This window comes from Pyxicephalus adspersus, chromosome 6, assembly GCF_032062135.1.
Source record: "Pyxicephalus adspersus chromosome 6, UCB_Pads_2.0, whole genome shotgun sequence".
Taxonomy (NCBI): Eukaryota; Metazoa; Chordata; class Amphibia; order Anura; family Pyxicephalidae; genus Pyxicephalus; species Pyxicephalus adspersus.
In genome coordinates this window covers 42,592,435-42,614,502 of record NC_092863.1, presented here as the reverse complement: position 1 = coordinate 42,614,502, position 22,068 = coordinate 42,592,435, and the positions used below count along the sequence as shown (strand labels likewise).

At 40.8% G+C, this 22,068-nt stretch overlaps 2 protein-coding genes and 1 long non-coding RNA gene across 6 annotated transcripts in view; 2 read left to right on the top strand and 1 right to left on the bottom strand.

Annotated features, from left to right (window-relative positions):
* Window positions 1-6,109, top strand: part of TTC28 (tetratricopeptide repeat domain 28) — a 333,992-nt gene extending 327,883 nt beyond the window's left edge. For all 3 annotated transcript variants that reach the window (XM_072415453.1, XM_072415452.1, XM_072415454.1), the window contains 2 exons: window positions 325-432; window positions 969-6,109. In XM_072415453.1, the coding sequence (XP_072271554.1) occupies window positions 325-432; window positions 969-2,551 (1,691 nt within the window). In that variant the 3' untranslated portion in view covers window positions 2,552-6,109. The remainder of the gene's footprint in view (window positions 1-324; window positions 433-968) is intronic.
* The window catches only part of LOC140333645 (uncharacterized), a 37,050-nt gene extending 18,987 nt beyond the window's left edge, over window positions 1-18,063 (bottom strand). Inside the window, exons 1-2 of one of the 2 annotated variants that reach the window (XR_011921405.1) lie at window positions 17,854-18,063; window positions 7,849-7,995 (exon numbers count right to left, since the gene is read on the bottom strand). This is a non-coding gene — a long non-coding RNA (uncharacterized lncRNA). Of the gene's footprint in view, window positions 1-7,848; window positions 7,996-17,853 lie in introns of those variants that run through there. The other variant, XR_011921404.1, reaches the window with a different exon arrangement.
* The window catches only part of PITPNB (phosphatidylinositol transfer protein beta), a 31,035-nt gene continuing 26,553 nt past the window's right edge, over window positions 17,587-22,068 (top strand). The window contains exon 1 of the mRNA XM_072415456.1: window positions 17,587-17,685. Within this exon, the coding sequence (XP_072271557.1) occupies window positions 17,666-17,685 (20 nt within the window). The 5' untranslated portion in view covers window positions 17,587-17,665. The remainder of the gene's footprint in view (window positions 17,686-22,068) is intronic.

Here is a 22,068-nt window from a genome sequence, read left to right as displayed (position 1 = left end):
AACATTCCTTGAGCTCAGACATTATCCAACAATTGAGTTTACCTAGTGGATTTAGAGGAGTAGGGAGGCAATGTGGGAGCATGGGCACGGGAGACTAACATGCTAGGGAAAAGTGGTTCATCAGCAGATTTTGTCAATGTGGCCTGAATGGAAAAAGGGACTTTGCCTCTTTAGTGTGAATTACTATCCAATACACATATAATATTACACAATATATTAATACACACTTGAAGAAGCAAAGGCATGCACTCCTTAAAATGATGTTGATCCTCATTCAGTCTTTCTATTCAAAAAGTTCAAATCATATTTTTTTTTTTCTTCTAGGTTTTGATTTATGTGAAGTGGGCCAGGAGGAAGTCATTCTGAAAACTGGCAAACAAGCCAACAAAAGGACAATGCAGTTTGCTCTGCAATCTCTCCTAGCTCTCTTTGGTACGTTTTTATTGTTCTGTATGTCTTTTATGTAAGCTGGACCTTCTTCAAGTTTCACCAACATTGCCGTGCAGAATATGATGTGAAGCTCCAATGTCCTATAGAGGGTTCTCTCTGTGATGTTGCAGAAAACGCTCTTGGATAGACCTAGGGCTTCCTCCTCCTTCCAGCATTTTTTATTTTATACTAATCTATTAGACTGAATGGGACATTGCTTCCTTCAGAGACTTCATGAAACCAAAGTAAAAAGAATATATGAAAAGCACACAACTTTGTTTTATAAATGTTTTGGAGTATATTCTTACTTTAAAATAGTTGAGCCATATTACTACTTCACAGCCCATAACTGCAGATATTTTAGATGTTTTCCAAGAGATTAATTGGTATTCTTTGATGGTACTGTTCAGACTTTATTCATATTTTCATTCATTTTGGTTAAAAATATGTACTTTTGTTTCACTTACAACATTACAAAATCTGACCACATATTCTTTCAATATATAAAAATTGATAAATCATTTTTTCTTTTCATTTAGATTCTACTGAGCTTCCAAAACGCCTTAGTCTTGACAGCTCTTCATCACTTGAATCACTGGCATCTGCACAGTCTGTGTCTAACCCAATGCCACCAGGGTATCCTGGTCATCCATTCTCTCCAACCTGTCCAGATGGAATGGCTTCAGATGCTATCTCAGTCTACAGTCTAAGTTCCATTGCCTCGTCAATGAGTTTTGTCTCTAAACCAGATTGCTTACCTGAAGGAGAACACAAACTACGTCAAGAGCATGACAGACCAAAAAATATTTATTCTCTCAGGACCTCGGCAAGAGGCCAGTCTTCCCCACAAACCCAGATGTCATTAGGTAAAGAAGAACAGGAGGAGTATGAGGGATTTTCTATAATAAGCAATGAACCTCTTTTGACATACACAGAAAGCCTTGATCCTAACCTTAGACAAGGCACTGTTCAGGAAACAATACAAGTTTCTGTAAACTCAAAGGGTAGTATAAGCACACCTAACTCACCTGTTAAACTAGCTCTCATTCCAAGTCCAAACTCACCATTCCAAAAAGTTGGAAAACTTACAAGCTCCGATACTGGGGAATCGGATCAGTCAAGTACAGAAACAGACAGTACAGTGAAATCTCAAGAAGAGAACAATCCTAAACTTAATCCTGAAGAGCTGGCTCAAAAGATTTTAGAAGAGACTCAAAGCCATTTGATTGCTGTTGAACGTCTTCAAAGAAGTGGAAGTTTGAACAAAACAAGTCATTCACCTGATGGTGCTACAACCCCAAATGGTAGTTCTTTGTTCAGGTCGTCGGAAACAAGTGCTTTTAGTAGACCTGTCCAAAAAGGAATGCCGTCACCTGTTACTGTGAAACCAAAACCTCCAACTAGAAGTTCTTCTCTTCAGAAGGTGAGCTCAGGATATAACAGCCCAGCAAACTCTGAAAGTTCTCTAAAAGAAGCAGCCAGTCTCCACAGTAACCAGCCTTCTCCAAGTTCAGATTCTCCTCACTTCAAATTAAAATATCCTAGCTCCCCATACAGTTCCCATATTTCAAGGTCACCTCGAAATATATCCCCGAGCTCAGGTCATCAATCTCCTGCGGGAAGTACCTCATCTCCAGCACTTTCATACTCTTCTGCTGGTTCTGCACGTTCAAGTCCCGCTGATGCCCCAGATTTGGATAAATTAAAACTTGCTGCAATTGATGAGAAAGTGAAGGCTATTCACAATCTAAAGATGTTCTGGACAAGTGGTCCTCAGCATACATCAGGTCCAATTAAAATCCTACGTGGAACTCCAGGAACAATGACTTCCAAGAAAGACGTTCTTAGTTTATTAAATCTGTCTCCACGACATAGCAAGAAAGAAGAGGCTGTAGATAACCTTGAACTTAAAGAACTATCTGCTCAGAGAAAGCAGATTGATGCTTCACAGCCAAATCCACCAAATGGACACAAACACACAGAAAACATCAACGTAGCAAATATAACTCAAACCACTCCATCTCTTAATATGCCTGGTTCTCTGCGCAGCTTAAAACTGTCCTCTGGAAATGGGTACAAGTTCCTATCACCAGGGAGATTCTTTCCTTCTTCAAAATGTTGAACTGTCTTTTCTACGACTTTTAAGCCTGTATTGCCATTTGTATATTGTTTTTGTCCAATTGCCTTCATGAGTGACAGACTAAAATATTGCACGTGAAGCAGAGGTTATAATGATTGTCAATAAATCATAGGATGAAAATGTTTCTTAGGTTTACCAAAAAAACAGAGTCAGCAGCAACAAGGTCCACTTAGGTGATCAATCAATAAATCATAGAAAAACATATCTAAAACTAGATTCAAATATTTCAGAATTTCTTTTCATCTTTGAGATATCTAGAAAGCAGTAAATATCTGTGTGTACAATTTTTTTATTAAAGTTTTTTGGGATCAACATCTGTACACCCCTCTATAGTTCACAGTTGTACAAAAGCACATTTTCCACTATGGTAGGGAGGGCTTGTGGTTTGTAAATACCCTCCAGAACACACCGCCTGGGGATCTGAGAATAAGTATTGCAATTCTACAGTACTGATTATGTTAGCCGTTTTCTATTCTACTAAATCTCCATCAGTCTCAAGAATAAACGACCTTTAGCATGTTGTCAGCAGGTGCTAAGGGGACCCAGTCCATTTCATGGTTTTTGTTCAGATTGTCCATCCGAAGGTCTATTTGAGCAGGAAAGTTTTGTTTGCGCTCAAGTAATGAATTTGACCAGTAAAAGGTTATGATAGTTTTGTGAAAAATACACATATGTCACATTATTCTTTTACTAAGGTTTGATAGGTGGCTAAGTATTTTTTTTTTTACTTAAGGGTAAAATGCAGTTTTTCATTAGGTTGCGAAACTTTAGAAAACAATAAAATGTATTTTTTTCCGGAACGGTCATACAATCTTATGACTCAATTATCAAGTGATGAAGAATCTGAAAATAACTCAAACACCCTTTCTAATAATAAATAGGATATATTTTGTATCAATCTGAGCCTAAAAACAAGGCATTTTCTTCTGTTTTATTTATACATGTGTCAAACACAGTTAATGAATGTTCTATAAAATAAACTTCTGACAGTAAAGACAAATTCTGACTGATGCCAAGACACATCCAATGTTTGTTTCTGTAATCCACCAAAAATTACTAATTGGAGTCATGATAAACAAAGAATTTTTCTAGCACAAAACTTTAACATCAGTAAAGCAAAGCCAGATATTAAGAAATGAACCTAAGCTAGAGGAACAAATCTTGGCTCATGTTAAGGGTGACATAATCACTGGTAAGAGGTTACAGACCTGTGGGAATACATACCTTTGATAATTTAGCCTTAATTGGTGTTTAAACACTTTTGAGACTTTGATGATAATATGATCGATGTCTAAGTGCTCTTTATAAGGCTTAAGTGCACTAAATAGGAATAATTAATTCTTTCAACTCAAGATATCATTTATTCTGTGTCTTTACTATTTAAGTGGGTTGTTACCAAGCAGCATTTAATCCTTTCATTGTTAACAAGATAAAGGTGTTACTGTATGTTTTACAAGATTTGTGCTTGCTGGTATGATTCGGGTTTTTTTGCATGCTGGTAGGCAGGCAGCTTCAGCAAGGTGCTTCTGTTCTAAAGCTGGTCAGGAGTGATTCATACATTTACAACAGTTTAGATTTACATTTTAAAAAAACAGCTCAATACAAATATGAAAAACATATGGAAGCTGTTTTAAATGCTAAAAGGTTTGTAATTTCTCAGTTACAGATCTCATTCCTCTCCATTGACTGGACAATGAATAGAAAATCAAAAGACTGATAATCTCTCTGTCACTGTTCTCCATTCCTAATATCCTGTTAGCACATGAGGACCACAGTACAACTGACTGGCTTCTGATTCATCCTTTCTAAACTCTTCTATGCAGGGGATTGCATGAGGCTAATACCAGGTCAAATTCAGTTACTTGGGCAGCTTGCATTACAAAATTAATAGTTTATTACTGAACATAAAGCATCAGTTTGCTTTTTTATGCATCTGCATTGGTGTTTAGTTTAATACACATGAGGATGGTCACCCAGTATTTTTCTGGAGAGTTGTGAAGTCAGAGCATTGGAAGAATTAGGCCATACAGAAGTTAGCAGAGTGTGAATATGATGCCAGTAGGAGCAGTTCTGAACGTTTATAGTAAATTTCTCCACCAAATAAGGAAACATTGCTACGTCTCCATGCAAAGGATGCAATTCAATTCAGTGAAACATTAATTTATTGAGCCTATTTTATTAAAGCTCTCCAAGACTGGAGAGGATATACTTTCATCAGTGATGCTGAGTGATCCAACAAATCTGAAATGGACCTGGTCAAGGATTCAAAACATTTGCTAGCAAATGGAAAATGATTTTAGGAAATCCATTGCAGGTTTGATGGATCACCCAGCTTCACAGATGAAAGTGTATCCTCTCCAGCCTTGGAGAGCTTTAATAAATCAGACCCATTGTGTATCAACATCAGTGCAGATTTGGGGATGCACAAACAGGAACGAACTGAGCCTTCATTTCAGTTTGTAACTTATGCTGACTCAGCTCTTTATAGCGATTGATACAGAGAATACAGAATCATTTCTCCTACAGAATCACAATAGGTGTATTCTTGTTTAATGGGTAAATGTAGAATTATGCACTTTATGTAACAATCTAGTTTTCTGTATACTGACTGTAACATGATTTAGAGATCCTGCAACTCCAAGTAAAAAACGTGGTTAGGACTTGTTTGTATTAGCGATGCTGTACATTAGTAATTAGAATACTGCTGACATTTCTTCTAAAGCATATAGCAGAAGTTTGATTTGTGTCCAGCTGTTGAGCTGACTAGCATGATGGGACATGTAGTTCCAGAATGGCTGAAGTCTTAAGTCTGCATTAGATCTACAGAATTCTGCATAACAGAACCCCGCTTCCTTGAAATATTTTAGTCACTGATCAGTTTACAAAACCACTTTTTGTATTTGTATTTTGTAGCTATGGGCTTGACACTGTTGTTGTATTCACATATCCCTATGCAAAACATTTTGATCCCTTTGAATAATCAGGGGCTGTTGATAGTATTAATTGCAATGACTTCCATGATCTGAATGGAATCCAAAATTCTGTAAATAAAACTTTGTTTAAAAGGAAAAAAAGCTGCATGCATGTTTTGTGAACTGAGCCCTTGAAATACATCCGTGTTTGTGTAGCGGTGGGTTTGGCGATAGATGATCTTTACTATTCTGTAAGGAGAACTTTTCACTCATATCAAGACTGCGGAGTATCATAACAAGCTGTTGTATCTGTGTCTCTGATCTATTTTGACTTTGTAAATTAAACCGTGTTTTTTTCCCGGGCAGCACTAAACTTTTTTATATAATATAAAATTTACCTTGTACAAAGTATTTCATATTTTTTATTGAAACTGCAAAGGCATTTGGCCTATCTCTTTGTGATCTGTGTTTATTAAAGCATGAAACTATATATGATGTGTCATATACCAGATACAATGCTAAAACATTGTTGAAGCCATATTTGTCTTTTTTCTATGGTGCTGCAGTTTCCCTACCTGGCAGTATGAAGTCATTATCATGATCTGAATAAAGCAATTTGAAAACACAATCTTTTCATGTATAATCCATCTGTCCATTCCACAGATATTACAGTCTCAATGTGCTCTGTTTGCTTTGTAGGGGGATTTTGGGTTGAGTTTTTGCAAAATACACATTTGGAATACTCGTATAAGAGATGTTTTATCTGTCAAAGGTTTTATTGCTTTCTAGCCAGTCCTGAGATTTGCACAGTCCTGCCAGACAGGCAGGATGGTGACCTAAGATTTTGGAAGCAGTGCCCTAAAAATGGCAGACAAAAGTCTGGTCACCAATGTTTCCTGCGCTCTCCCTGCAGCTGGTCTTTCTCCATTGCAGACTTATCATGCATTGTTCCACGTCTCTGTGTTGAGGTGGACACTTTGCGTTTGATTTATTAAAGCTCTCCAAGGCTGGAGAAGATACACTTTCATCAGTGCAGCTGGGTGATGCAGGAAACCTGAAATGGATCTGGTCTAGGATTCAAAACATTTGCTAACAAATAGCAAATTACTTAAGAAATACATTTCAGGTTTACTGGATGACCCAGCTTTACTGATGAAAGTGTATCCTCTCCAGCCTTCAGGAGCTTTAATAAATCAGGCCCTTTGGTAGAGAGGAGGCTTTGATCGCTGAGCTGAGTAGCACCTTGAAACCCCTAAATCTTGCTCCAGATTTGCTTTTTTTAAATACCGTATTTTTCGGACTATAAGACGCACTTTTTCTTCCCCAAAACTGGGGGGGGGAAGTGGGTGCGTCTTATACACCGAATACATGTTAAATATAATTTAAAAAAATCATACTCATCCGATACCGCGATACCGCGATGCTGCGTGCTTCTTCTCCTCGCTCTCCTCCCGGCTGCAGCGCGTGTCTCCTCCTCCTCTGAGCGAGGAGAAGCCGACACGCATACCCCAGCGATCCCATAAGCAGGCTGATCCGGCCTGCTTACCGGATCGCGAGGGCACGTGTGCCGGCTTCTCCTCGCTCAGAGGAGGAGGAGGAGACACGCGCTGCAGCCGGGAGGAGAGCCAGGAGAAGCCGGCACCCGTGCCCTCGCGATCCCGTAAGCAGGCTGATCCAGCCTGCTTATGAGATCGCGGGGGCACGGGTGTCGGCTTCTCCTGGCTCTCCTCCTGGCTGCAGCGCGTCTCCTCCTCTGAGAGAGGAGAAGCCGACACGCATACCCCAGCGATCCCATAAGCAGGCTGATCCGGCCTGCTTACCGGATCGCGAGGGCACGTGTGCCGGCTTCTCCTCGCTCAGAGGAGGAGGAGGAGACGCGCTGCAGCCAGGAGGAGAGCCAGGAGAAGCCGACACCCGTGCCCTCGCGATCCGGTAAGCAGGCTGCATCAGCCTGCTTATGGGATCGCTGGGGTATGCGTGTCGGCTTCTCCTCGCTCAGAGGAGGAGGAGACACGCGCTGCAGCCAGGAGGAGAAGAAGAAGCCCACAGCATCGCGGGATCGCGGTATCGGGTGAGTATGATTTTTTGGCACAGGGTGATCAGAAGGGGATACATTGTGTCAATGTATCCCCTTCTAATCACTCTGTGTCAATGTATCCCCTTCTGATCACTCTGTGTCAGAGTGATTAGAAGGCGATACATTGACACAGAGTGATTTTTTAGTATTTTGTTCAGAATCTTTTTTTTCTAGGTTTTTCTCCTTTAAAATTGGGTGCGTCTTATAGGCCGGAGCGTCTTATAGTCCGAAAAATACGGTACTCAGCCATGACGTTGTATACAGAAAAGTGCCTATGCACAGTCACATACCAGAAACTTTTTTTTCCTGGAAGAATTCCATGATGCCAATAAGCCATCAGTCTGCTCTCTCTCCTGTTAGCATGTTCTTTATAAAAGTGTGTGCATCTAGCAGAGCTTCTAATGCTTCTGTGCTCTTCTTCTTCAATCTAGGCGCTGCTGTACATGCGATTACAGAGAAAGATATCAAGAGATTAAGAGTAAATAGATACAGGGGGGCTTAGTACAACAATTTGTATAGGTAAGCTGCAAGAACACAACATTGTCCCTACTTGTCACTTTAAATCAGTTGCCTATAACCTACCTACCATAATGTGTAACCTACTTTTACTGCAGATAAGTGCAAGCCTAGGTGCTACCTTGCATTTTATTAAAAGAACTAAAGTTGAACTCTAGGCACATGTAAAACCTACAGAGAAATGCAGTTATACGTCACACAGAAGTCCTTAAAGTATTCGGTAATAAAATGTATGTAGTGAATGCTGCCTTGATATCAGGCTCTTGTAATCCCCGCACCCAAGTGCAATAAAGCTGCAAATACAACAATTACAGGAACATTAGCATGCACTATTTGAGCAAGGATCTGACAGCTATATTTTTTCAAGAAACAGTTAAGCTATTTTACTATTTGAACACTAGAGGGCAGTATTATGTAACCATATAATTACACTGCAGCTGAAAGCTGTGATTGCTTCTTATACTGAATACTTTATGTTTACCTGAAATACATAAAGGGCTCTATTTATAAAACCATGAATCAGACATTCCCTGACATGTGTTTCAATGGCAGTAATTGATTCCCACCAGGGAGTGTTTGAGGGAATGTCAGATTCCTTGTTTTATAAATAGAAAAAAAATAGCTGATTGCACAGGCTTACCAACCAGCAGCCTCCTTTACAATCTTTACCTAAATACATGTAGAAAAATCACATGTGTATATAATACATTTCTTTGTCCAAGTTATAACAAAAATGTTTCCTATATTTTGTGAATTTTGGAACAAAAATAAGTGGATATGCCTGTTATTAGGTTAACAATAAACTATATACAGGTAGTCCCTGGGTTACATATGAGATAGGAACTGTAGGTTTGTTCTTAAGTTGAATTTATATGTAAGTCGGAACAGGTGCATTATTTTAATAAATGCAATTAGGACAGATGTTTGTCTCAACATATTATTAGGCAGCATGGGGTCAGTTACTGTATAAAATCTTCACTGTGAGCTAATCACAAACAAAGCAAAAAAAAAGCTCAGTCTCAGCAGGGTTCAGCAAAAGATTTCTTCTGCAAGTCATGCAAACTCCCCCCCCCCCCCCACTCCAAGCCTCTGTCCTGCACACAAGGGAGCAGGGAAGCCCCTTTCGTATGTAGGAGTCATCTGTATGTCAGATTTCCTTACCTGGGGACTACCTGTATATATTATACACTATATTCTTATTACACAGTGTTTATATAGCACCAACATATTATGCAGCGCTGTGCAAAGTCCATAGTCAAGTCTCTAGGTGCTCACAATCTAAATGTCCCAACCATAGTCAAATGTTTTTAACACAGTCTAAGGTCAAGTTCCAGGGGGAGGGGAGCCAATTAACCTAGCTGCATGTTTTTGGAATGTGGGAGGAAACCCACGGTGATTTTCTGCAGCCTCTTTTACCATACGATCTCTCTAATGTTGGCTGCACGTCATTGCTTTGGACTAGTTTAGTATATAGAACCCTCTATAAATATTCCTAGCAGTCTCAGCACATTTGGAGATATTAGGCTGAGGCATTCATTGGGTAGATGTGGTGAGCAGCATCAACAAGAAGAAGGTCAGTTACTGCTTCGAGGGAGAAAGGTTTATTCAGTGGCCGAGAGCCTAATACGCATGTGCACAGACAAGAAGGAGCTCATAATAAGCAGCACTTTCTTCTGTCATCCCTGATTACACACAGACTGACGTCTCCTCAAGATATTCATGTTGTTGTAATGTTGTACTTGTAATTTGTAAAAAAGCACAAAGTATTCTGATTTTCAGATGTGTTTACTGCATTATAGGAAAAGCTTAAGTGAATGGTAGCTTGCAAAATTAGGGAAATTTCAGCTTCTTTAAATATATAAAATGCTACTCAAGCTATTCTGTAATTTAAAGTAATTGTTTTTTTCTTTTCCAATTTTTGATGTAGCCCGGTGTGGTGTTCATATCTGAAGTCAGTCCTCATAATCCTATAATAAAAACACGGCCTCTCCCAAAATGTAAAGCTGGAGGTGAAATGAGATGTCATGCCATAGTCAATAGGCTTCATTCTCCAGTGATCACATGATCAGAGGAAGCGCAGATCCTCCCAGACAGGAGGTATTAAGAGAGATCTGACAAACATTCATCATCCTGTTAATACTATTGAATATGAAAAGCATACAGCAATAAAATGTCTATTGTTCTGTATAAAGATGACCTTGATGACCTTATTTTTGAACAAGATGTTTCTTTGTAATCATAAGAAAATGAACATTTATATAAATAATAACAGAATATGGAAAATGTAATTATGTCCCAGTTCAAGTGAATTCCCCTTACTTGTCATTGGGACAGAGACAGATGATATCTTTGGAAGAAACACAGACCACAAAAAAAAAAACCTGACCATGTCCAGATTTATATAAAAACTTTTTGACGTGTGTTAGACAGTAAAGAAAAACAGTTTATGCCATACTTCACTGGATGGCTAGAGAATGCCACATGGCTTATCCATGAATGAGGCCATGGCGCTCCTCAACACAGTAGATTGGTGGGCACAGAGGAAGGTAAGAAATTTACCAGGCAGATTTGTTTAGTACTAAAAGTATGGTTGTCCTATATGTCCTGTACACTGGCAGTCTATCTAGTGCCCACAGTTACACTGACAGCTAGTGTTGAGCCCAAGTTTAACTGGCAGTCAATGTATTATATTGTATTGATAGTCTGTGTATTGTTGTTTTTTAATTGGTGGTCAGTGTAGTGCCTTCTGTTACACTGATGGTCAGATTAGTGCTCACCCTACACTAGTGGTTAATAATGTTTGGTCATTGTTACACTGGCAGACAAGCCTACAGGTTTATTGCCCAGTTACATTGATGACCAGAGTAATTCCCCTATCTAGATTGGCTATGCCATGTATAGTGTTCACAGTTTCTGAGGAATTTGCTATACTGTCTCTAGTTACCCTGCCAGTATGTGTACTTTACCTAGTTACAGTGGAAGACATGGAGGTGCCCTCAGGTATATTGGTATTTTGTACAGGGCCACAATTTATCTTGCCTTTGTCTGCAGGTTATGGTTATTTTATAGGTTGGTTATATACTGTTTTGGCATCTTATGGCTTGTTCATAACATTTTTTGACTTGTTCATAACATAGTGTTTTGTAGTTTGTGGATTTGCTTTTGTTGATGTGCTTTGTGCCTAATGTTGGGCAGCCCTTTGAAAATAGTTGTCAGTGCATATCAGTGTGCATTAAAATAGAGGCCATCTGCATTTTTTCAGACAAAACTCACAGAACACGTTGTATTTGTGTTACCACAAACCAAACAGTGTGTATGGGCCTTTAGTCTATTCAAAACCAAATATTCCCCTTCCAGTATCCCACAAGTAATCCTTAAACCAGACAGCCATATTCATTTCTTTCTCTGTGCTAATCCTAATTTTATCACTGGAATTCAATAGGAGTCATAAAAGGTCAACAAGACTGTCAGCTTTTTGGGCCATTTCAGACCTGTGGTAAGCCTGTTCTGCCGCTGACTCAATGGCAGTCCTGTCCTCTCTCATTTAATTGAACGGGAGAGGTTGGGAACCAATTTCTACATGTGGAACACATGGCATCCGCATGTAAATCCGGTTACCCCCAAACTCCCAAGCATGCAGTAGCAGGTTGCATGCAGTCTCTCTACAGAGACAAACCTACATTGTTACAACCACACCACATTCAAACAGCCCACCTTCCTTGTAAAGATGATATCACAACCTGAAGAGGTAGCACACCTTTATTCCCTCTGACCAGCTACATCTTCTCTTCTTCCGTAGGGATCTGCAGCTATAGAGTTCAGCATGAGTCTGCTTCAATACTTATTTAGTGACCCAATTTTGTGTGTAATCAGGATTTTTCCAGTTCTTTAGTAAAACACTGGTCAACAAACATTTTCTTGCCAAAACGAATAGTCATTTTAGGTTATGTTTGATGCACAGATTCCAAATATGATATTGGTTTTCCTGGATTGGCTTAATTTTTTTGAACAATTGACCTCAATAATAACCACATATAAAACTCATGAAACATGAAAATTAGGCAAAATTAAACTAGATATGCCTACATATACAAAATTACATTTTTTAAATACCTAATGTCAATATATTCTATATTCAGTATATTTACAGAACTAATCACAAAGAAGTAATTGAACTCTGTTTGTATGATTTCCTTTTATGCTGATGATCAGGACAATCACGCTGAGGGCTCCAGCAGTAGTCTGCAATGATGTGTCTATCCCATCTACTCTGATACCTTTCTTCCATCACCTTTATATCTTGATGGAACCTCTCCTATTGTTCCTCACTGAAATCTTCAAGGTTTTCTGGAAATTTTTGCAAATGGCTATGTAGATAGTATACCTTTATGCTCATAGTAGCACCCAAATTTTTAAAGTTTAAGTTTAAGTTTTTTTTCATATTCTTCTTTAAGTTTTGTTGAGTGACCAAACTTTCTATGAAAAGCCACCAGTCTTCTGCTTGGTATTCTGGTACTCCCTTATGGGCTAGTAGTCCAGGGACGTTACAACAGTACTCAAAGTCTCCATCTTCACTGAAATATGGTCGGAGTGTCACCTCTCTTGTCCTATAAACTGTTATTTTAGCTTCCAGTCTCAGAATGTTCTTTTCTTTTGGCCTGGACTCTAAAAGTTCAGATGTTTGTTTTGACAGACTTAGGTCACGTATTAAATCATTGAACTCTTCTTGGGAGAACTGCTGGTTTGATGAAACACTTCCTTCATATTCACTTGCACTGCTAACTCCTGGATTACACTCCAAACCCTGTATATCCTCCATGTCAGATACAGGAATATCAGGGAGTGTACTGAACACTGGTATGGGAACATCAGCACCATTCGGCACAGGTCATCTTGCTAATTTCAAATCAGGATACTCCCACTTGTTTTTCTTGTAATGATTGAAACCTTTTACATTCACAGCACAAAAATAACAATCATTATGATTTTTGGGCTCTCGCCATACCATAGGTATACCAAGTTTCAATCCCTTTCCATTTTTCCACTGACGTAGACACTCTACATAAGTTTTGAATACCATATGGGGAGCCCAGTACTTATTTTGGTCCCCCAGTTTAATACCAAAATATGTAAGATATGGTTGTTTCACAGATTCTGTAACGTTTCGTCTCTGTTTTTGCTGGGAATATTCACCACAAATGTAGGGTCATTTAAACAACTTCTTCTTGAAGAATCTGCAGACCTGAAATACACTAAATCTATTGAAAATTCCTTGGCAAGTGAATTTTTTGTTGTTGTTGAGCTGTTCAATAGATGCAAAAAACTGGGAGCCTGGGAGAGTGGGTGATCCTGGAGCTCTGTACAGAGTGGCTAAGGTGATTACCACCAAAGGTCCAAAGTTTTTATTTTGAACTCCAAGCGAACACAACCTAAAAGGTCATGTTATTGTCTTTTCTCTAATCACTGAGGTGAAAAGTTTTTTACATTAAAAATGTGATGGCTAAAAGCATGGACTGGGGTCACCTTACTCTAAGCTGTGAATGAGAGTCATTGGAATTACTGTGAATTACTAAAATACATAATATAATAAATCAAACTTGATGTTAAGTGAAATCAGTGTCTTGGAAAGAAAAAACATATGGAGAATGTGACACAGATGATAAATATTGTCAGGTGAAACGCGTCATGAACAAAAAGAATATTATGACATTTTGATGTAAACATTGTACTTGTTATATGTGCCAAATTTGACTGTTTTTTTATATAAGGCAATACAATAAAAGATTTAAGCTGTTTTGAATTGTATTTTTTGCATCTGTTGTAGTAAGGCACTGGAAAAATCCTGGTTAGACACAAAATTGGATCAATAAGTATAAATAAGCGATGTGGTGCTATGTTAATTAGTCTAACCACAAATTACTTATTGGAATACTTACTTAGTGACATTTACCCCCTGGGCTTTAGAAAATATGCCACTAAGCAGCAGACACACTCTGCCCTGAATTTACCTCTATAAAACATATATCAGATTGTTAATCCCTTGCTATCTAAAAATGCTTGATTCTAGAAGAAGTTTTCAATTTTCTTCATATTTACAAGCTTGAGGATCTGGATTTTTACTAACCTGAGCCCCAGGCTGCATTGTATAGGTAGCAGGAGACATCTGGTGGGCTCCTGAGATTGGTGGGCTTGATGTAGTCTCACCTTTTATTGCTAATATATAACCATGTGTTGTTGTGTGACCATGTGTATTTAGTGTGAGCTGTTAGTTACTTCTTGTGATAAGAAAACAAGGTGAGAAAAAGCTGCCAAACAAGGTAATAGCTCATGTCAAGCTGGGAATTTTTCAGAACACCAACTGCTTTGACAGAGTGTAGCTGCAATGTGGCTCAGTCTCACAAAGCTGCTTATAGCTGATTCAAAATTCCTCAGAATTAAAGCATCTGAAAAGCCAGACTCTGCCAACCATTTTCTACCCTCCCAGACCTCAAACTTGTCCTATTTTAACAGGCCTTATTCTTGGTATTCTGAAAAAAGTGCAGCATGCATGGTATTAAAGCATTGCGCAGGGCACATGCACAAGAACAGGGACTTTGTTGTCCCATCCAGTTGCACAGCTGAAGTTGCTCTGTAAAAGCAAATTCATATGTTAGCATTATTGGAATAATCCTGCATAGATTGTCCTTTTTTAAAAATATGATTTTTGTTCAGTCGTCTTCCCTGGAACGCTTTATTTCAGTCATCTCCTCCCTTGTGAGAAGCACAGCACAGTTTTACAAGGAAAACACTGCAATTGTGTACACTACAAATAAATCTTTTACATGTCAAACTACATGGAAGTGTTTAGTGACTGCTTTCCTGGTTTAAATGACCTCCAGCTATTGTAAAATGTGTAGCAGGATATTTAGCTTTAAACAGTCAGATTAAACCTACATGTAAAGCAAATAACTACACATTAACTAGTGTTGTGCTAAGGCTGCATTGTAACACATTGCAGCGTGTTGTAGCATCAGAGCTGTGCTGCCCATTGCAAATCACTTTCAGGTCACTGGGTATCAGCCCAAAACCCTGTTAGTGTTCTTATATTTTGTCATATGTGTCTTCCAGAGATATTCCCTTACTTTCTATTCTGTAAACTTCAGGATAAAGTACCACTAAAAAAAAGGGAACAGGCAGGGATTTATTGCAGAAAGGGAATAACATATGAGGACATGAGCAGCAAAAAGAATAGGATCAAGGTTTTAACCCTACCCTACCAAAACACCTTTACTTTAATTTTGAAAAGCTTAGGGAAGAGATAAAACCTTTTGTTACTGTGTCTGTAAAATGTTTTTTTTAAATACATCTCTAACCTTTCAAGAAATAAAGCTTTTACTTTCATGTTCTGTCGTGATGGTTTAGCTCCCCCCATAAACACTGAATGCCTATTTATCTGTATTGTAAACTACAGGGAAGATGGGAGAGACGCCAGACCTGACTCAAACCTCTTCACTGCTTTCCCAGGGAAATTCGAGGATGAACTGATCCACAGTACCTGCAGCTACAAAGGTCAGCATGGGGGTATAAATACTTATTTAGTGCTTGTTAAAAATATGTGTCCATTGCCTATCTGGCCACATTTCTACTATTATCCCATTTTTATCATTATATAAAAGGGTGGCTATTCCTTTTATATAATTCTAAAAATGTTTTTTAGGGCCCTCCCCGTCCCTTTTTACTGGGGCAGTAAAGAGATTACATATGCCAGAAGGCTGCTGGCTGGCTTCTTCTGCGAATGACGAAGATCGGGCACACTTCATCAGGGGCTTTCCCAATATGTAAACCAACAAAAAAGGTGCACTTTTTTCTTACATTTTCAGGAAGACAAGTCACCCGATCTCAGGCCTGCTCAGTGCAAGTTTGGGTGAGGTGAAGAAGAACCTGGATGAAATAAAATGCCCAACTCGTTTATTCCAGCACTGGAAAGGAGGCGAACTGAGCGTGGGACTCACGGCTTTGTGCATGGATTGAAGGCATTTCACCCATAATGGTAATATTTTTTTTCCTGAAAGTTCTGCTATTCAGCTACATACCCTGCCACATCCAAACACCTTGAACCCACCTTGAACTTCTTACTCCCTCATCCAGATCAGAGGTCTTCAACTCCTTGTCCGCGGACCACTGCCGTCTTACAGGTGGGCTGCGGCTCTGGCCGATGCACCCCCCAGCAGCGTCAGGAAAAGGACCCCAGTGGGGGGGGGGGTTGCACCCGCCAGAGCTGCAAATCACGTGTTCAGGAGACATTGCGGGTTTAGGGGGGTGGGCTGGTTATGTCTCTGGACACAACCCACCCACCTCCCATCGCAGGCTCAGGCCTGGGCAGGTTCTGGAATCATGATGTCACTCTGGGGGGAAGTTTCTTCCCCTCTGAGTGACACCCAGCTCCCCACGCTTGCGCGGTCCGGAGTCCATGCATTTAGTGGTCCGCGACCTGCAAAAGGTTGGGGAAAACTGATCTAGTTTAACAAATACGTTATCACTTAGTAGGACCTATCTAAAATAGTTACAGCCAACTATGTTCTCCCTTACTTTAGGCTGACTGTCCATGCCCTGTTTTATAGACCCCGTATTCCATCCCTGAATTAGAGGAATAATAATATATATGGATCAGCTGGTGCATTGAAGAATAATATTAATAATATATAGAGCTGTAGGCTAGTGGAGAAAACACCTTTGTACAGTAAGACAAATGGCATGCTGGTTCTGGTCACTAGTGACAACTTTCAGTGATGGGGTTACTAAACAATGCAGAATAAATACTGCGCTGTTTCCATGTGTTAGTCCCTGCCTGACGGAAGTCCTGCAGAATGTGTCCCATTGGGGTCATTTCTCTAGTGAGGGGTCACCAGATGCAGAGGGGTCACATGACCTACCCAACAACCCCTGTGCCTATCTGCACCCCAAAACCAAAATTGTGAGCCGGGTGCTGCTATCACTTGGAGTAAACGTTAGTCTGACCCTAGCATTTGGGGTGCAGGTCTGTGACTTTAATTACAAGTAGCTGGGGCCCCTGGGTTGTGGGGCCCTAAATTTGTAGTACAAGAGGAGCAGAAATGTCTGGGCCCCACAGCCAGTTCACTTTGCCTTAGAAATTGTTTCCGGGGTCTCTAGCCCACAGCCAAACTAAGAGCTCCTGGGGCCCCAGCACCTGACACAGGGCCCCCAAGTGAGGGAAGCTTCCCATTTCTACCCTTTATACTTTGGGCCCCTTATCTTGTTAGCCTGTGTGGTAGGGGTGCTGTAGCGCTATGTGCCCCGTGGATAAGGTGCTCGGGAGACATTGGGGTATACAGCCAGCGCTCACACAGCGTTCACACGGCCTACCCGCACAGCTCTGACAGATGTCAGCATTCACAAATCAGCATTCCGTGGGCGCGGCTTCAAGTATCACTAGGCGGAGCATGGCACTCAGACCGTGATTAGTGACCAATGAAAAATTAAATGAGGCGTGGTCATTGCGTTCGGAGGGCGTGTCCGGGGAAACGTCAGCTCTCCCGGAAAGCGTCGTGTGACGTCGGTGCCGCACAGGAGCTGCGGCGGTCGCTGCGGAGAATGGTTTTAATCAAGGAATTGTAAGTATGGGAGCCGCGCCGGGATGCGGCTGTGTGGTGTTCGGGCTGGGGAGGGAGGTGACCTGTGTGTCCGGGGAATGGCGGTATGTGTTAGGCTGACGTCCAGCCAGCCGGGTGTGCTAAGGAGTACAGGCGGGGAGTGGGGAGCCGTATAGGAGCTGCACTCACCTGACTGACGTCATCACACTGACAGCGAGGCTGCACATGGACGGTGTGACGTCAGAATGAAGGATCATGGCTGACACATTCCCCTTGTAATCCTCTGTGTGATCTCTGCATTTCATCTGTTTACTCCCTCAACTCCAGCCAGAACGGGGCTTAGTAGTGCTGTCAGCTGTTATCTGTCTGTGTCCCCATTGGGGAGATTTACTAGCACTTCCTGTGCCGCCGGAAGTCATGTGATCTCTGTTTGCCAGATGCAGAGATAGCAACATAAGCTCCTAATTAGTAGAACTGTACCTGGGTTTGGCACCTGTTAGTGTTTTATTGCTTTCTATCCTATCCTTGTGATATTAGCACCCTGGTGTGGTGTTGTCACCTGGTTGGTACCTGATCATTGAAAAGATAAAAAAAAGCTGAACTCCCTATTTAATGTACAGCTCTGCGTAATATGTTGGTGCTATATAAACCCTGTTTAAAAATAATATTAAAGTGTCTTCATTTGGGAAAGTGTGGTGGGCAGCTGTGGCTGAGCCCCCAGAAATGCTAGCAGCCTGGCGATGTGCTGTGTGTCTATGTATGTTGGGTCCTGTCCCCGATGGATGATTCTTCTGCTGTTCTGGTAAGATCTGTAACATGCTGGGTGTCACATCTCCTTGTCCCAGACACGATGGTCACATGACATGGGTTAGAACCCTGCGCTCCATCACAACCATAAAGTTCTGCCATTGGGTGCACAATAGAGGATGAATATCATTTATAGTGACCCCATCATATAATAGTATGGGGGCCGCCATTGCTGGTTGGTAATACTACTAACTGGCTGGCTGTGTCTCCTTTCCATACTTCTTGGGAACTAGAACTCTGTAAATAAATGTTAGGAAGTTGTCAGTTTCCACCATCTGTAGTACAGCAGAAACTTGGCATGAAAGGGACAGAGGTCAGCAGTGGCGGTCCCCATGTTCTACTTATGACAGGGTCACTTTAAAAGTATCCCCTGCACCCTCTGCAGGTCCTACACTTCCCCATGGATCTTCAGTGTACAGCCCATCGCTTGGTGTGTCTGCTGACCAGTTATTATTATTAATAGTATTTGTATAGTGCCATCATATTATGTAGCGCTGTACATTAAATAGGGGTTGCAAATGACAGGCAGATAAGAGAGTAACACAGGAGGAGGAGAGGACCCTGCCCCGAGGAGCTTACAATCTAGGAGGTAGGGGACGCAACATGACCAATCTCTATTCATTCCTATGGGAAGACCTTTCACTGTTGGTGGTTGTGTGACTTCAATAGCAATGAATGGAGGTTGTGGTAGCCATGCGTGGATGAAGTACAGACCACCTGGGAGAACTCAGAAAAAGTGGCTACGGGGTTTTTAGAGGTAGGTATGAAGCTTTCTACACACGTCAGATGATTGTTGTCTGAGATGAACGGTCATGCTTGTGTCAGGTGGAAATCTGACATGTTTACACCAGTCCCTTCCCATCGTCCATCATTCCATCATGGCAGATTGATGAATGGTCCTTGTACTTTCCCATGGAAGAGACGACAGCAGGGTCAGCTCACTCCATAGAACAGGGCAGGCACTGTGTGTACAGCGCTCATCCATTCATCACTAAAGATTATTTCCAGTGATGTGATGTCTGTATTAGGATTAGGACATGGGGGGGGGGGGATCTATAAAAAGTGGGCATTTGTCATCTCATAACTAGGGCAGGCAATTGAGGCTGTGTGAGTTATATGATCCTGATAGGAAAACTTCTCCGTCCACAGCACTCCATCTCTGGCTGCACAATCCCGATAAAGCAAGGAGGGGTATATTAACTTCTAGGTAGGTGAGAAAACCTGCCACCATCACGTCTTTCTGGTACAGTTTGTGTATTGGTGGGGACAACCCGAGGAACATGCTGACCCATAAATAAGAGTATTTGGTAAAAAGTTGAACATTAATTTAGCTGATGCTGTGAGGCTTGTTTAGTTATAGCAAACAAAGTGCAGGAATCCTCACCATCTACTGTCTAGAATAATAGGCCAGGTAAAAATATATACATTGCTTTTCCAAAAGTTTCAAGAGCTCACATTAATAAATTGTGAAGTATGCAATTGTAGCTCTCTCCTTCCATGAACTGGAAGGCTGGCTGTCTTCCTGATCCAGGTCTTTATAAATAAACATAAAGATGGAGGTTTGACTTCACCCTCTTTTATGATGAGGATTATTAATATAACCATAAGGTTAGATACGGCTATAGAGCTGGTAATATTCTGTACAGGTCTGCTCTGTTCCCAATCAATCTGATGTATGGTACTCTGTAAGAACTGAAGGAGAGCTGGCCCGATAGCAATTACAAGGAGTGAACATTACCTTAAAGTAATCCAGTCACATTCCCCATTCAGAACTACTAATTTCTTCTAATCTACCTTCTTTGCTTCTAATACCAGACTTCCCCATTCTACATCACTGGCTCATTCATCAGTCATGTATACCCAGTACTTCTGACATATGACCTTCTCTTTCTCCCATGATTTAGTGCCTGGGCGGCCAAGACCCTCATACTGCCATGTAGGTTGTGGGGAAGGGGTCAGGTTTTGGTATTAGGGAGACCCCTAACTCTGAAAGGTTTGACAAAGGTTGTCATTGAGCATGTGTACAGATTTCTAGATGTGTGATGAGAAAGCTATTATTAAGATCCATAATAGGCACAGTGACTGTTCCACTGTAAAGTAGTGGCCCCTGGTTACACTAGAGTGCCCCATATTTTATGTGTACTGTATGTGTGTAATATTCAGTGACAAGACAATGTTGTAATGAAAGCAGCAGATCACATGGATATTAGAGGGATCCCCCATTCATTTTAGAAGTAAAAGTTCTGTCTAAGAGACACACAATCACTAATCTGAACAACACCAGATTAGAAATAAATTAAAACGACCTTGCCACCAAGTGAAACAAAATTGTAGCTAAGCAGCTTACTTGCAGTATTTTTCCTTTCCATTAATTATTTTGATTTATTCGAACATTCATTAGAACTTGCTCAGAAGTTGCCTTCTGCAGGAGGTGGCAATTTCTTAGGAAGGCTCCCTCCCATAGCCCATGCTTCTTCTAGAAATACTTTCTCTGCTGTCCTGGCTCCCCCACCTTTCTACCCTTTCTACTCACCTTTATTAAGGTTTTTTTTATGGTGAAGCAGAATATGATGGTGTCACCCTAATGGCAGCTCAGAGTCCGCAGAGGCTTATGGCATTACATCTGAGATGGCAGCGCCCAGTGGTAGTCTCGGGTCTGGATGCCTTCATACTGATGAATAACATGTTTTTACTGTTATCTGATACATATTAGAATATCCATAGAAAATGTCCCTCTCATTTTCTGTTCTGATCACCATTGTTTTACTGGATAGGAAGTGACTGAAATCTACAATTGGTAACAGGCAGAAACAAAAATCTTATAGGACCTGTAGTCTTCCCCGATTCAAAGAAAAGTAGCTGTGTTGCTGTTGGAGAGTTCTACTAACTCTCTCTGGCAAAACTTTGCTAGCAAATGGGGTGATAGAAAATCTCTTGATCACAGCCACAGATGTAAATAAAAATCTTGGGTTCTAATACTTCCCGTCTCCACTAAAAACAAAAACATTTTTAAGGCCGGGCATACAGTTTATGTTCCCATGTAATCCTTTGGGAGGAATAATCTGTAGCACGGGTCCCTTCAAGCATTTTTTTCAAGGCCATGAAGCTTTCCGTGGCTCTTGGTATTGACAAAAACTTAGTGGTGGTCACTTCCTTTTTTCCAGGATAAGTACATTTTTAGCCATTCCAGAAAATATTTGCTGATCTTGCTTGAAATGCAGTGTGCTTGTCACATCCTTTGAGTTTACAATTCAGCAAAAATCATGTTATCTTTTCTTGTACATGACTAATCCCATCACTCCACCACCAAATAAAGGCAGACATGGTTAAAGTCCAACTGTGTGACAACCATGGCTATAGTGTGACAATGAAGGGACAGGAGGAGTAATATTCACAGAATTACTAGGGAACTAAACCTCTATATACCCACGTGTCCCGGTTCTCTCTCTGAGCACTGCCATCTTCTTTCTCTTCCTGGAGATGATCTTCCATTGTCTTGACTGGCTGGCTCGGGGTGACATAACTCCCGCGCAAACCCACAGGAGTTAATTTAGTTCCAGCAAGTGAAGGAGAAGCTTGAATTGCTGGACATTGTGG